We start from the raw sequence: 16,785 nt of genomic DNA, 5'->3' as shown, positions 1-16,785 counted from the left end.
TAATAAAATGTATATAAGCTAGTCTGGCTGAGTATCCTGTGTCATTCATAAACCCTTGTTTATTTTGTATGTTTCAGTTACCTACATAAGCTATGTGCCTACTGAGAACATTTTTCTTGTAGTTAAAATGTTAATATTGTAATCATTATAATTTGTAATTGATTATGTAAAACGGTGCATAAACCTTAAAGCATTATTCTGATGGCACAGTCTTCTTGGACTTAGTTCACACGGCAGGTCTTAATGCTGAAATTTTTTTTGCGCTCTTGTTCACATTGTCATTTAAATGCGACTGCCATCAGTCTCATGTGTGAACCGTATACGGCCCTGAAGTGACCCACATGCGCAGAAGAAGACGTGATGTAATTTTAACGACGTGATTTTAATCTTCCCGCCTCCTCCAGCGCAGAATTGTGACGTCTGTCGCATTTCAATGACATAAAAATCGCATGAAATGCGACATGGCCGTTCAGTCTGAAGTCGCATTGCAAAACATCGGATATGTATCCGATTTAGGACCACATATGAAAGTGGCCTGGGCCTGATTTGTGCTGTTTAGACTGTCAAAAGAAAATCAGATATGGGTTACATTTGGGCCACTTTAGCCTGAAGTGTGAACTAAGTCTATGACATCAAGACACCTCTAGGTCAGCAGCTACTCCAAGAATATTATTTTAAAATTTGAATAAGAAATCATATATATGTCATCATCAGTAGTGTCATACTATGGCCTTGATTTGCTTTTGTGATGTTTCCACATATATTCATCAACATGTAAATTCATTGTCTTGTTTCAGACTGGATGTGGAGCTTAAGTCACTGGTAGCTGATCATTGTGTGAGCTGAACATACATGGAGGCTGTTTTCATTGAGTGCCAAGGCCCTGTTTTTATAATAATCTCAGACACTGACTTAATTTTGCATTGCTTCTTTCCACATACACATACTTCTACACAATTTCCCTTGTCTTTTCAATTTAAGTTATAGTCATAAAGCAATTACTTCTGTACTTGTCATAGTAACATTTAATGTATGTAACTAATATTTATATACTCTACAACATAATGTTTTGAGTAACATTTTTATATACAGTGGGGCAAATAAGTATTTGATACACTGCCGATTTTTCAAGTTTTCCCATTTACAAAGAATGGCAAGATCTGTAAGTTTCTTCATAGCTACACCTCAACTGTGAGAGACTGAATATTTAAAAAAAAAAAAGTCCAGAAAATCACATTGTATGATTTTTGAATGATTCATTTCCATTTTATTGCATGAAATAAGTATTTGATACAATAGAAAAATAGAACTTAATATTTGGTACAGAAACCTTTGTTTATAATTACAGCGGTCAGACGTTTCCTGTAGTTCCTGACCAGGTTTGCAAATCCAGCAGGGATTTTGGCCCACTCCTCCATACAGGTCTTCTCCAGATCTTTCAGGTTTTGGGGCTGTCGCTGAGCAACACAGATTTTCAGCTCCCTCCATAGATTTTCTATTGGGTTCAGGTCTGGAGACTGGCTAGGCCACTCCAGGACCTTGAAATGCTTCTTACGGAGCCACTCCTTAGTTGCCCTTGCTGTGTGTTTGGGGTCATTGTCATGCTGGAAGACCCAGCCACGACCCATCTTCAATGCTCTTACTGAGGGAAGGAGGTTGTTGCCCAAAATGTTGCGATACATGGCCCAATCCATCCTCCCCTCAATACGGTGCAGTCGTCCTGTCCCATTTGCAGAAAAGCACCCCCAAAGCATGATGTTTCCACCCCCATGCTTCACGGTTGGGATGGTGTTCTTGGGCTTGTACTCATCCTTCTTCCTCTAAACACGGCGAGTGGAGTTTATACCAAAAAGTTATATTTTGGTCTCATCTGACCACATGACCTTCTCCCATGCCTCCTCTGGATCATCCAGATGGTCTTTAGCAAATTCAGACGGGCCTGGCCATGTGCTGCCTTGAGCAGGGGGACCTTGCGCGCGCTGCAGGATTTTAATCCATGGCGGTGTAGTGTGTTACTAATGGTAACCGTTGAGACTGTGGACCCAGCTCTCTTTAGGTCATTGACCAGGTCCTCCCATGTAGTTCTAGGCTGATCCCTCACCTTTCTCAGGATCACTGATACTCCACGAGGCGAGATCTTGCATGGAGCCCCAGTCCGAGGGAGATTGACAGTCATCTTGAATTTCTTCCATATTCTAATAATTGCGCCAACAGTTGTTGCCTTCTCACCAAGCTGTTTGCCTATTGTCCTGTAGCCCATCCCAGCCTTGTGCAGGTCTACAATTTTGTCCCTAGTGTCCTTAGACAGCTCTTTGGTCTTGCCCATAGTGGAGAGGTTGGAGTCTGATTGATTGAGTGTGTGAACAGGTGTCTTTTATACAGGTAACGAGTTCAAACAGGTGCAATTAATACAGGTAATGAGTGGAGGATAGGAGGGCTTCTTAAAGACAAACTAACAGGTCTGTGAGAGCCAGAATTCATGCTGGTTGGTAGGTGATCAAATACTTATTTCATGCAATAAAATGGAAGTTAATTATTTAAAAATCATACAATGTGATTTTCTGGATTTTGTTTTTTTTATATATTCTGTCTCTCACAGTTGAGGTGTACCTACGAGGAAAATTACAGATCTCTCCATTCTTTGTAAGTGGGAAAATTTGAAAAATCGGCAGTGTATCAAATACTTATTTGCCCCACTGTAAACAGTCAAAATAAAACTTACTAAAAAAGATAACATTAACATGTCATGTTAAAATAAACCATATCAGAGAACTGTCAACATGAAAGTGTTAAAATTATTGAAATATTAACTTTAAATTAATCTCAGAAGATATGAATCTCAGGAGGAGACAGGAGAACAGAGTTTGGCTGACAAAAATATTTGGGTTTCATTGTTTAAAATGTGATTAACATTTGAAAATCTTATTCAAAAATGTTTAATAGATTTTCAAATGTTAAACATGATTCCTATGTATATCTGCACATCATGTATCTTGCACGATCCATACTTTCTTCGTGGAAGCTCGTGTGGCCAAGTCAAATTCCTTGTGTGTGTAAACATACTTGGTAATAAAGCTCTTTCTGACTTCTGAACACAACACTAGGGTCATGAAATTGTGGATGTTTTCACACACCATTTTTAAACATATGACATGAAAGAGATTGTTTTTTCAGTGCAGTATACTGTATGGTCAAAAAACACAATGTATGATTATATATGATATTTATTATTATAATTTTATTAGTAGTTCTTTCTCAGATTCTCTAAACGGTTAAGCAATGCTCTGTATTTGACTGTTAAATACAATTAAGGAAAACATGACTTTTGTAGGTCCATTTTAAAGGGACAATTCGTTCAAAAATAAAAATTAACCTACTCTCATGTTGTTTCAGTGTTGTATGACTCATTCTTCTGTAGAAGATACTTTGAAAAATGTGTCAATGCTGTTTTGTTCACACTGGTTTCAAACAGGTGAGTAAATGATGACAGAGTTTTCATTTTTGGGTGGACGTATACCTTTTTATATTATAATCTATTATAGGCTACTTGGTGATTCCCAAACAGGTGTATGTGGAAAGATTTTTTTTTTTTTTTTTTTCTTAAAATAATAATAGAATAAAATATGTGACAGATAGAAGTAAATGTTCATTTACCCGTGTAACTTTAATTATAATTTACATGATACTTGATATAATATTAGGAAAAGGAATATTTGTAGTTTGGTGTTGATAAAGATACTGATGGGGCTGTGGAGGCTGGGAAATACTGGCTATTAAAAAGAAAGAATGAATGATACTCACACCAGACTAGCTTATATACATTTTATTAGGCCACAGATACATTTGTAGAGGTTTGTTTCAGGCATTGCTACACATTGCAGTAGTCACCAATGACAACTAGGTAGGCTAATCTATTCATATATATATATATATATATATATATATATATTAATTAAAGCCCCACAAATGAAATACATAAAAGCTAAACACGTCAAAAAGCTAAACTATATTAGCCTAGGTGAGCATAAGTTATTCACTTATTGTTTGTTTTGCTGTGTTCCTGTAATAAAACAGACAAAACAGCTTATAGACGATTTATCATATTATTACACAAACTATGTATTATGTCACTCTTGCAGTTAATGCTTTAATGATGAAACTGAACATTGATACATCATTACCTTTTTTTTTTCTTTGTCCATATATATATATATATATAAGGAATTCATGGATGTGCATAGAACTGTGTAAACGCTTTCTGTGGTTACCACACATAGACTGTAGAAAAATACCACACTAAATCAGAGTATCAATGGTCCATTTGAGAGATAGGTGGCAGTAATGAACTGAGTATGCAATCCGCCGTAGAAGAAGAAGAAGAAAACTAGATAGGAAAAGTAGCTACTGCTAGCCCAATAACACCGCTTTGAGTCTTCTGAGGTGAGATAATTCGTCTATTTATACAATTATACAAAAAATACAGCTTGTTAAAACAACATTTACAGGGTAATTTCTATATTGTTTTAATGTGGTACAGCTCTATTTGTGCGTCTTTTCTGGCGTCTGGTAACTGCACATTTATCTTAACAGTAGGGTTGCCAACCATTCCGAATTATTACAGAAGTGTCCCGTATACGCAGGCTTACGCCGCACCCAAACAATACGAATAACACACTCTGAATTAAAAATAATAGATTTTTAGAAAAATAATTGTTTGGTTTTCGAACCTTTGCTGAAGGCGTTAAGACCCAGCAGGATCCTGGAGAGATTAATGAGATTTATTATGCATTTAGATATAAACGACTGGTGAAGAATCAATTATTTTTGTAATTAAATTGTACATAGGCTAAGCAGTACAGTACGAATATTTTGAGTGTCCCATATTTTAAACGATGTGAGGAGCTACTGTTGAATGCATTAAGACCTGAGTGACTTTCTTGTTGTTTGTATGACTGATAACAGGTTTTCCTGGCTCAAAATCAGGTGGAGGCGGTAAAATCCATTAAAACACATTTTACAAGCACACATTTTAGGTATTTCAATAAGATAATTTGATTTTTATTTTGAGAACAGTGTCATAAACAGTTTTTTTTTTTTTTTTTCCCACAGGAGTTTATTGTGAGATTATGATGTATGGACCTCAGTCCTTCTAGGGGCGTCAAAGAAAATTTTTCCTGTGGAAGAAAATGTACATTTTAAATGTTCAGTGTGCAAATTGAATGAAGAAAAAGTCTGCATTGATTTGTCCCTGAACTTTAAAAGGACTCAACTGTCTATTTGTGTTAGTATCTCAGTCTGCATTATACTTACATTGGTGTTTCACAAGGCCAAACAAAAATGTATCCAATTAAGCCAAAATTTATTTTGGATCTGTTTTGCCTCTATTGCTGCTTAAAAAAGTGGACCCTGCAACTGCATGGCTAGTCAACAAGTTAGTGACTGATGAAAAACATTATTTTTTTCCATCATGTTGCAAAACTCTTATCAGAATACTTACTCTTAAGCTTTTGTATATCTTTTAAGTTATTAAGCAATATCATGGATGGAGGGTAAGTTCCTTTGTGTTTTATATAATGGCCACTAAGAGGTGCTGTAGATGCATGTTTTCCCTGAACAGATATACTCAACTCAAACTCACTGAAGATGTGTAAACAGTCAGATAAAATAATAAGAAACTAATTACAAACAGTAGGGCAAAAAAAAAAAAAAAGAAGAAATTCTACATAAATTGTACAAATTAATCAAATATATAAAAAAACAGATTGAGACGGCACTGCTGCATGTCATGCCATACACCTCACAGCAGGCGTGCATCTTTTACATGAGATTGGTTTCTGAGATTGGCAAATTGAGAGATCACCAATCCAATCATTAGAAGCAATTATTGGCCGATAGCAATCTGTAGCCAATCTGCTGCTTGTTGTTCAAGTTCCGAAACATGAGAATGCTTTATATTCATAAGCACTTCAAATAAAAAAGCATTTTGCTCTGTTTTACTTTAGATGCGTGTGCTGCTTAAAGCCTCTGACAAGTGTTTTCCTCAGCATACAACTTGCATTTTGTGGTTATATATTTATCTGTCAAATGTAAGAAAGTCTAGATACTTAGAATAATGCTTAGAATATGTAAATTTGTTTGAAAATAAATTAAATAACTTTACATTTCGATAGATTGATAAACATAAACACCATGATTTAAATGTGTGAATTAAGGAAAGCATCAATTTGATAACTGATTTATTTTTGATTTTGGCAGATCTGCTCCTCCAACCACACAGGAATTCACCTACAGTTTAGCTCCTCCCACAACAGTTTATTAAAGAAAGCTGAAAACATGACTGATCCAGAACCCCGCAGAATAAAACAGGAAGATAATGAAGAACAAATAGGTTGGTGCATATTCTTGATTCTTCACTAAGTTTATAAAACTTCAAGCAGAAAAATCATAAAAGCTGTGAAATAACAGATAAAGCGGCAGTACAGAAAAGACATGAAGTTACAAGTCACAATGGTTCATTGTTTTGATGATTACGTTGTGTTGAGGCTCATCTATTCAGCGTGGATAAATATGATGGAGTGTGGTGTACTGGCACCTGTGGTTAAAGGCATTAACAGTGCATAAGTCACTAATGCCATAAAAACACGCCCCTCCATAAAGAAAAGACATACTGTAAAAAATTAAAAGAATAATATGAGCTGGTATTGTCTTCAATTATTGTTTTGAAAACCGTTGTTTTAAAATAAATACCGTCACAAACGTTAGGCAGTGCGATGGGGTGGGAGTCTTTCAGCACTTCACGATTAGTGGTGTGCGATATATCGTCTGCGAAAATATTGTAATTGTTGTTTTAACGATGTGCGATTTGACATTATAGAGTATTTTGCAAAAACTATTCAAAACACACCCACAGAGTGCACGCATATATTACATGAAGTCTATTTAAATGCATTTAGAATGATCACAAATTCAAGAAATGGGGGCAGAAAATGTATATATTTATTAGTGCTGTCAAACGATTAATCGCATCCAAAATAAAAAATTACAACTGTGTTCAAACAGCTTATAGAAGTGGTTTTTGCATAATAGGTCCCCTTTAAAGTATATTTTATTATTTAAATCATTTCAAATATCAGTATTCAGTGTTTTAGGTTTAATATATCAAAACATTATTTATGCATTTGTAACCAGTGTTGGGGAAAGTTACTTTTAAAAGTAATGCATTACAATATTGCGTTACTCCCTAAAAAGTAACTAATTACGTTACTTAGCTACTTTTTATGGAAAGTAATGTTACGTTACTTTTGCGTTATTTTTGCATTACTTTTTAAATATGAGCAGGGCTTGATTGTTTTTAATACAAGAAGTTCTAATCATAGCAAATGTAAAAGCCCTTTCACACCAAAAAGTGTAATGAATAAACCTCAGGCTGAAGGAAAAGTAAATTCACGTCTGTACAGTATAATGCAGGATAAGAAGGTTCAACACTCTTCAGGAATAAAATAAAAATAAACAATGAAGCACAATTGTTAGTTTATCTAAAGTCATTTTTGCTTATTAGTATGGTTGAACTGGATCATCAAAGGTCAGCAGCAAAGACATTGGTTAATAAAATGGGATTAGATACCTTTGTGTTTAACATTTAATTATTGCAGGTTTGCATCATATTCTGAGTTTGCATTTCACTGTTTTAATTTATTTTGATGAATACTAAATCTGTTTTTTGCGAGTGGGATGAATTAAAGCACATTCACATTTAGTCTAGAACAGGGGGTCCCCAAACTTTTTTCTGCGAGGGCCACATAGATTTTCCTTGCTTTAATGGGGGGCCGGATTAGTTTATAGCAGAAAATTACACGGGTCGGAGTGACTACTAGTATTATTGTGGAGATTTTATTATGATTTTAATTGTATTTATTATGCCTCCTAATGCTAGAATCGTTTATTGTTTTGTTATGCACCGTGCAGACAAATGATCATTACTTTTCAGTGCTATTCAAAATCAAAATATTTACTTACTTATGCATATTAATTAGAGTGACCTGTGGGCTTGCTTCTGGGTGGTGAGATGTCCAATGTCAGGCTCCATTGCTGTCACAGCCAGTCTCAAAGACTGATGCAAATGTTCATCAGTGAGTCTGGATCTCATCTGAGTTTTCATCAGTTTCATGCAGAAAAGGTTTGCTCACAGATATACGTGCTGCCAAAAAGTGTGGACATCTTCATTGCATGCCTTTTGATGTTTTGGTATGTCTTGTTAGGGAGGGCAGCATAGAATTCAATGAGACAATTGGACTTAAATGCGTCTTTCAGGACATCACAGTTCTGTAACTCAGCAACTCAAACTGATAAGAAGGCAAGGCTTCGTTGCCTTCTTATCAGTCGGCAGCGAAGGGGTTCTGGAAAAGGCGGATTTCTTTAGCGTGGACATGTAGCTCACGGAATCGCACATCAAACTCCGCCTTAAGCATTTCCAGCGCTTTCACAGACTTTTCAGCTGGGAATGGGGCCACTGGTTTCTCAGCTGAGAGACTTTGGGTAACGGGGAGATGAGTGAAGTCTTGCTTTTCCACTTGTCCCACAAGCAGAGCTAGTTTCACCTCATATGGGAATACATGCCGCATATTAGTTTCCCCTTGCCTTGGCTTGCTCCGTCCACTCCACGCATCGGCCTGGTATTGCAGTGTCTCCAGGAACGGTGTGCTTCCCCTTTTCGGGGATTGCCGCTTTCTTGGGGTGGTGATGGCGCAGTGGATAAGACACATGCCTTTGGAGTGAGAGACCCGGGTTCGAATCCACTGTGAGACACCAATGTGTCCCTGAGCAAGACACTTAACCCCTAGTTGCTCCAGAGGCGTGCAACATATATAGCAATTGTAAGTCGCTTTGGATAAAAGCGTCAGCTAAATGAATAAATGTAAATGTTGGAGCTGCAAGTTAAGGCTGTTCAGCATTTCTGTCACATTTGTTAAAAAGGTGAGGTCCCATTACCATTCTGCGTCGGATCAGTTCTGGGACAGTTTTGCCCTTTGTCAGAAGAAAGGTGTTGATTTCTGGTAGCAGCTCGTAAAAACGCCTCAAAACTCTGCCTCGGCTTAACCATCGGACTTCAGTATGGTAAAGCACATCTCCGTGAGCAGAGTCTAGCTCGGCGAGAAAGGCTTGGAACTGCCGGTGTTTAAGTCCGTTTGCTCTGATGAAGTTTATACATGACACCACCACCTTCATGACAGATTCCCACTTCAAAACTTTGCAGCAGAGTGCTTCCTGGTGAATCAGGCAGTGGACTTGTAACGGGGGGGCTGAGACCTCTTTCCTCCATTTCTCTATTTATGCGTCCTATAAGCCCCCTCAACGCGCCAACCATACTAGGGGCCCCGTCAGTAGTGATGCTGGCCAGCTTAGACCAGTCTAGACCCAGCTCTCCCATCATTTGGCACACTTTACCAAAAATATCCTCCCCTGTCGTAGTGCCTTTTAGACTTTGTAGGGCTGCCAGCTCCTCGAACACTTCAAAGTTTGAGCTAACTCCGCGAAGAAAAATTAGCAGCTGTGCCGTGTCCTGCACGTCATTGCTCTCATCCATTGCTAATGCAAAAAATTAAAATTCTTTCACTTTCTCCTGAATTTCCTATTATTTCCTTGCCATATCATCACTATATAGAGAAAAAATGTGCCGAAGTTCAAAGATCTTTTGAAGATATCGCTGAACATTTAACCATTGCAAAAGTAAATTTCATCTGTGTTTTTAGTGTTTATTGAAAATGAGACAAACATTTATTATTTTTACAGTTATTTCATGATTATTTTAATCTCCAATCGGTTTTAGATGGTTCTGCTTCGCTTTATTTTGTCTAGGTGGGTCGTGGAATGGAAATGTTTGTGAACCAGTTTTTAAAATAATAATTGGATAATAAATGTACCCAATTCAAATAAATGCATTAAAATATTTATACTTTACTGTTTTCTCAGGTATCACATGTCCTTTTTCCTTTCACTTTCTTTTTTAAGATTTATTTTTTATTAATTTTTTTTATTTAACCGTTTTGCTTTAATTTTAGAGCTAATAGAAGAGAACAAGGAGATTGAAGAGGGGAAGAATCATCGTGTCAAAACTGAAGAAACATCCTGGAAACATCCCTCATGCAAGCAAAATCTTGATATTCAAATAGAAGGTCATCATGAAGGGAAGCTATACACATGTGATCAGTGTGAAAAGAGCTTCAAAAAAAAATCTTCTCTTAATAAACACACAAGGATCCACACTGGAGAGAAGCAACACACTTGTGATTATTGTGGGAGGAGTTTCACACGAAAAGGACACCTTAATGAACATCTAAAAACCCACACTGGAGAGAAGCCATACACATGCAATCAGTGTGGGAAGAGTTTCTCACAAAAAGGAACCCTTAATATACACATGAGGATCCACACTGGAGAAAAACCGCACACATGTAATCAGTGTGGGAAGCGTTTCAGACTTAAGCAACCCCTTAACGATCACATGAGGAGCCACACTGGAGAGATGCCATACACATGTGATCAGTGTGGGAAGAGTTTCAGACTTAAGCAACCCCTTAACGATCACATGAGGATCCACACTGGAGAGATGCCATACACATGTAATCATTGTGGAAGGAGTTTCTGTATATACCGTAGTTTTAAAAGACATCTGCTTATTCATTCAAGAGAGAAACAAGAAAACTGTGACCAAAGCAGTAGAACATTATTTAGGGCAGATTTCCTAAAGGACCACCTTAAAGTTAATACAACAGAGAAGCCTCATGTATGTTATTTATGTGGAAAGAGTTTTAGTCAGATGTTTGCATTAAAGATACACCAGAAAAGACACAGCGGTGTGAAGGATCATGCTTGCTCTAAGTGTGGAAAGACTTTTTTTACATATCGTACGATGAAAGCGCACCAGATTGTTCACACTACAGAAACACCTTACAAGTGTTCACACTGCGACAAAAGATTCAAACGGTCAGCACATCTACAAATACATGAGAAGATCCACACTGGAGAGAAGCCGTATACATGTGATCAATGTGGGAAGAGCTTCAGACTAAAAGAAATTCTTAATCAACACATGAATATCCACACTGGAGAGAAACCACACACATGTGAACACTGTGGGAAGAATTTCAAACAAAAAAGACACCTTAAACAACATATGAAATTCCACACTGGAGAGAAGCTGCACACATGTGATCAGTGTGGGAAGGGTTTCTTAGATAAAAGAAACCTTAAAGACCACATGAATATCCATACTGGAGAGACGCCGTACACATGTGATCAGTGTGGGAAGAGTTTCAAATATAAAGGAAACCTTAGTGTACACTTGAAAGGCCACACTGGAGAGAAGCCACACACATGTGATCAGTGTGGGAAGAGTTTCAAATATAAAGGAAAGCTTAGTTTACACATGAAAGGCCACACTGGGGAGAAGCCACATGCATGTGATCAGTGTGGGAAGAGTTTCATAGAAAAGGCAACCCTTAATGAACACATAAGGATCCACACTGGAGAGAAGCCATTCACATGTGATCTGTGTGGGAGGAGTTTCTCACAAAGAGGAGCTCTTGCTGCACACAAGAAAACCCACAGTACAGAGAAACCATATACCTGTGATCAATGTGGGAAGAGTTTCAAACGAAAAGAAAGCCTTTATGATCACATGAGGATCCACACTGGAGAGAAGCCGTACACATGTGATCAGTGTGGGAAGAGTTTCATACGAAGAGTAACCCTTTACATACACAAGAAAACCCACAGTAGAGTGAAGCCATACACATGTGATCAATGTGGGAAGAGTTTCAAGAATTCAAGTTTTCTTAAAGTACATCTGTGTACTCATTCTAGAGAAAAACAATATAACTCTGACCAATGCAGTAAAAAAAAATTCAGCGCAGAGTTAAATGATCACCAGAATCAACACAGCGGTGTGAAGGATCATGCTTGCCCTGAGTGTGGGAAGACTTTTTTTACAGATGGTGCGATGAAAGTGCACCAGACAGTTCACACTACAGAAACACCTTACAAGTGTTCACACTGTGACAAGAGATTCAAACGGTCAACAGATCTAGAAATGCATGAGAGGATCCACACTGGAGAGAAGCAGCATCACTGCCATTCATGTGGGAAGAGATTCACTCAATTATCTTCTCTAATCTCTCATAAATTACATGTCTGTGTGTCTGAAATTACTGTAAGTAGTTCTGATCCTGTACTTCCAGGTGATAGGTGCTAGGTAGGGCTGCATCAAGTACCGTAATTGTTTTGATAATCGATTAATCCGAGATTATTAGAATGATTAATCAATCGATTGTTGATTTTCACAGATTAATCAGTATCTTTTATTGATTATTTGGATTTTGGAGTTTAAAATGTTTAGTTATACCTGTTCTAACTAATGAATAAATAAAACAAAGAAATCACTTCAGGTTTTGAAAGTGTCCTTTTAATAAACTTTGAGTAAACTGAATTATTATCCTCTTTAGGTATTCTGTCCTCATCAGAAGTTATCAATAGATACTTATAGTTAACTTCCAGTCTGTGTTTGTTTATCGGTCTTGCTAATGGCGCCGACCACAAACGCATTTAAAGTTAAGGAGATGAATAGACTGAAGTTGGGCTCAGGTTGTTATGCTATGGGATGCAACCCAATGTTTCACATACAGTGATTTATTTGTGGCAGCCCCACAAAACTGACCGCTACACATAGATTTTCCAAAAGGCTTTGACTTTGTTGAATAAACATGAGCACTTGTTTCAAAATCAAAATATACTTGTTATATATTTTGCTACTCTAGAGGGACTTGGCTGTTGTTATTGTTGATAATTTACTGTCTGTTTACTTATGTGCATCAATCCGAGTGTAAACGGTGAGAAATGTTCAGGCAGGTGAAAAGCGTTTGGTTAATGGTGAATATTGACCTGTTGCCGAGCCCTGCCTTGATGTAATGATTGACAGGTAGGGGGCGTGCTCGGCTCCGAATGCATTTTCAAATCCACAATGACTTAAACTATATTCATCGCGGGGTATTTAATGAAAATGCAATTGAAACATCATATACAGGTGCTGGTCATAAAATTAGAATATCATGAAAAAGTTTATTTATTTCAGTAATACCATTCAAAAAGTGAAACTTGTATATTAGATTCATTCATTACACACAGACTGATATATTTCAAATGTTTATTTCCTTTAATTTTGATGATTATAACTGACAACTAATGAAAGTCCCAAATTCAGTATCTCAGAAAATTAGAATATTGTGAAAATGTTCAATATTGAAGACCCCTGGTGCCACACTCTAATCAGCTAATTAACTCAAAACACCTGCAAAAGCCTTTAAATGGTCTCTCAGTCTAGTTCTGTAGGCTACACAATCAGGGGGAAGACTGCTGACTTGACAGTTGTCCAAAAGACGACCATTGACACCTTGCACAAGGAGGGCAGGACACAAAAGGTCATTGCTAAAGAGGCTGGCTGTTCACAGAGCTCTGTGTCCAAGCACATTAATAGAGAGGCGAAGGGAAGGACCAGATATGGTAGAAAAAAAGTGTACAAGCAATAGGGATAACCGCACCCTGGAGAGGATTGTGAAACAAACCCCATTCAAAAATGTGGGGGAGATTCACAAAGAGTGGACTGCAGCTGGAGTCAGTGCTTCAAGAACCACCACGCACAGACGTATGCAAGACATGGGTTTCAGCTGTCGCATTCCTTGTCAAGCCACCCTTGAACAAGAGACAGCGTCAGAAGCGTCTTGACTGGACTGCTGCTGAGTGGTCCAAAGGTATGTTCTCTGATGAAAGTAAATTTTGCATTTCCTTTGGAAATCAAGGTCCCAGAGTCTGGAGGAAGAGAGGAGAGGCACATAATCCACGTTGCTTGAGGTCCAGTGTAAAGTTTCCACAGTCATTGATGGTTTGGGGTGCCATGTCATCTGCTTGTGTTAGTCCATTGTGTTTTCTGAGGTCCAAGGTCAACGCAGCCGTCTACCAGGAAGTTTTAGAGCACTTCATGCTTCCTGCTGCTGACCAACTTTATGGAGATGCAGATTTCATTTTCCAACAGGACTTGGCACCTGCACACACTGCCAAAGCTACCAGTACCTGGTTTAAGGACCATGGTATCCCTGTTCTTGATTGGCCAGCAAACTCGCCTGACCTTAACCCCATAGAAAACCTATGGGGTATTGTGAAGAGGAAGATGCAATACGCCAGACCCAACAATTCAGAAGAGCTGAAGGCCACTATCAGAGCAACATGGGCTCTCCTAACACCTGAGCAGTGCCACAGACTGATCGACTCCATGCCACGCTGCATTGCTGCAGTAATCCAGGCCAAAGGAGCCCCAACTAAATATTGAGTGCTGTACATGCTCATACTTTTCATGTTCATACTTTTCTGTTGGCCAACATTTCTAAAAATCATTTTTTTGCATTGGTCTTAATTGATATTCTAATTTTCTGAGATACTGAATTTGGGACTTTCATTAGTTGTCAGTTATAATCATCAAAATTAAAGGAAATAAACATTTTAAATATATCAGTCTGTGTGTAATGAAAGAATCTAATATACAAGTTTCACTTTTTGAATGGTATTACTGAAATAAATCAACTTGTTCATGATATTCTAATTTTATGACCAGCACCTGTATGTCAGTGCCAATGCATTTAAGAAAAATAAAAGACATTTAAATCACCATTTTGCTACCCTTTTGCTGCATCCGAATGCATTTTGAAATTCTCACTGCATTTTGCTATAATTATCACGCGGTATCACCATGAAAATGCAACCCCAAGTGCCCTACTCCTAAGTCCAAATGCATTTAGTAAAAACAGCAGTTAAATGATGATTTTGCTACGGTTTTTGCTTGGACGTTAAACATATCTGATCAAATTGGGTAATACATTTTCATTTTATTTTTTTTTTACTTATAAAGCTTTAAAATGTTTTTAATTTACATATTAAAGCTAGTGTAGAAAATGGACAATTTTAATGATATAATTTATTTTCATTTTTTACTAAATGTTGCACACTCTACCCCCACTCTCCCTCATGAACAGCACTGTAATGACAGTGGAGACATTCAGATTCCTGGCAGCACCTTCTCACAGGACCTGAAGCAAAATGTAAATTTAAATACAGTAATAATTGACATTTTATATATTGCATTGCCATTTTGCGTATTACATTTCAAATTAAATTTAGCTACACATACTGTATGCTTTCATCGTACACAGCTTTGAGTCTTCTGAGGTTACATAATCGTATACTTATACAATTATAAATATAAAGCTTGCTAAAGCAACACTTTACAGGGTTATTTCTGTGTTGTTTTGATCTGGTACAACTCTATTTGTGCGTACTTTCTGTTCTGACGTCTGCTAACTGGAATAAACATTTAGGCTAGCAGACAGGGTTGCCAACCATTCCGGATTATCACAGAATCGTCCCGTATTTAAGACATAATTTTGTCCCATATACGCAGGCATGGCCACTCAAACAATACGAATAAAAATTCTAAATTGAAAGTAATTGTTTTTTAGACACATAATTGCTTGGTTTTCAAATGTTTGCCGAAAGCTTTAAGATCCCTGATCTATATAATGACTGTTCTCTATTATAGATCTTATGTTGAGGGAACGACATATTTTTCTTGTGGCCATGAGTTTAATGCGTAAACAAACCTGCATGACCATAGCAACCAGAGGATTATCAGATATTATTAGAAAACATTTTTATTAACGTTAAATTTATAATTTATTTTGATTATTCCTTCTGTTCATCGAGGCTTCACACTCCATCAGTATGTCACGGAATCGCACCTAAAGCTGGTTTGCCAACCGCTATTAAACACAAAAGAAAAAGTTGTTACCAAAATGCAAAAATGTCATGAGATGTCTAGCAGGAGTTGATTGGGGAGCTTGCCGACAGTCTCATTGAGTGTTGAAGGACTGTTGGGAATATGAATATAAAAAGTTATCAAGCATTGGATGGAAGGCCAATGAGGAAGCACAGGAAATGGCCTGGTTTATATTGCCACTACTGTGGCTAGGTCAGCAATCCCTCCTTGGCCTTTCCCAATGCCTTTTATTGACATAAAGTTGCATAAAGAAAAATATAATAATGAAACAAGTGTGCTAGAAAGTTTAGTTGCACAGCAATATAACGATCTTACATATTATAGTGCAGTAAAAATATACACTGATGGTTCAAAGGATCCAGTTTCTGGGAAAACAGCTGCAGAAGTATACATTCCTCTATTTAAAATTAAAAAGTCAGAAAGAACCTCAGATCATATTTCTGTATTTACTGCAGAACTGATGGCAATATTAATAGCACTTCAGTGGATAGAAGAAATACAACCAACAAAGGCAGTGATCTGCACAGATTCTCTTACAGCACTAAACAGTTTATCAAGTGGAAAATCATTAGCAAGGCAATACATGATAAATGAAGTAATGCAGAGTCTATTTAGAATAAGACAGTATATGGACTTCTGGTAAACTTTGTGTGGGTACCATCACATATGGGTGTGAAAGGACATGAGGAGACTGATCTTTTAGCTAAAAAGGCATTAAATCATTCACAAATAGCCGTTGAAGTAAAACAGAAATAAAAGCGATAACAAAGGAAATACAGAAAATATGGCAGAATGAATGGAAAGAAGGAACAAAAGGTAGACATATATACTGCATACAAGAGAAAGTTGCTTCAGAGAGAAGAAGATTTGGAAACAGGAAAGAGGACATTTTAATAACGAGAATGCGA

General features: G+C 37.3%; 1 protein-coding gene across 1 annotated transcript; it reads left to right on the top strand.

The window, feature by feature from the left end:
• The first annotated feature begins 5,159 nt into the window (after window positions 1–5,159).
• LOC306874992 (uncharacterized protein) lies at window positions 5,160–12,767 on the top strand. The gene is made up of 3 exons (XM_079425341.1): window positions 5,160–5,281; window positions 6,256–6,388; window positions 10,059–12,767. The coding sequence occupies exons 2-3, from the start codon at window positions 6,334–6,336 to the stop codon at window positions 12,248–12,250; spliced, it is 2,247 nt and encodes a 748-aa protein (XP_079281467.1). The 5' UTR covers window positions 5,160–5,281; window positions 6,256–6,333; the 3' UTR covers window positions 12,251–12,767.
• The last annotated feature ends 4,018 nt before the right edge of the window (window positions 12,768–16,785 follow it).

The sequence above is a fragment of the Barbus barbus genome (assembly GCF_936440315.1).
Source record: "Barbus barbus genome assembly, chromosome: 9".
Taxonomy (NCBI): Eukaryota; Metazoa; Chordata; class Actinopteri; order Cypriniformes; family Cyprinidae; genus Barbus; species Barbus barbus.
This window is presented reverse-complemented; position numbering and strand designations above follow the sequence as displayed.

What these genes read in the sequence shown, in the direction of transcription:
- LOC306874992 (XM_079425341.1), top strand. Translation starts at nt 6,334, where the DNA reads ATGACTGATCCAGAACCCCGCAGAATAAAACAGGAAGATAATGAAGAA. An exon ending in AGATAATGAAGAACAAATAG is followed by an intron (nt 6,389 to 10,058) that starts GTTGGTGCATAT and finishes CTTTAATTTTAG; the next exon opens with AGCTAATAGAAGAGAACAAG.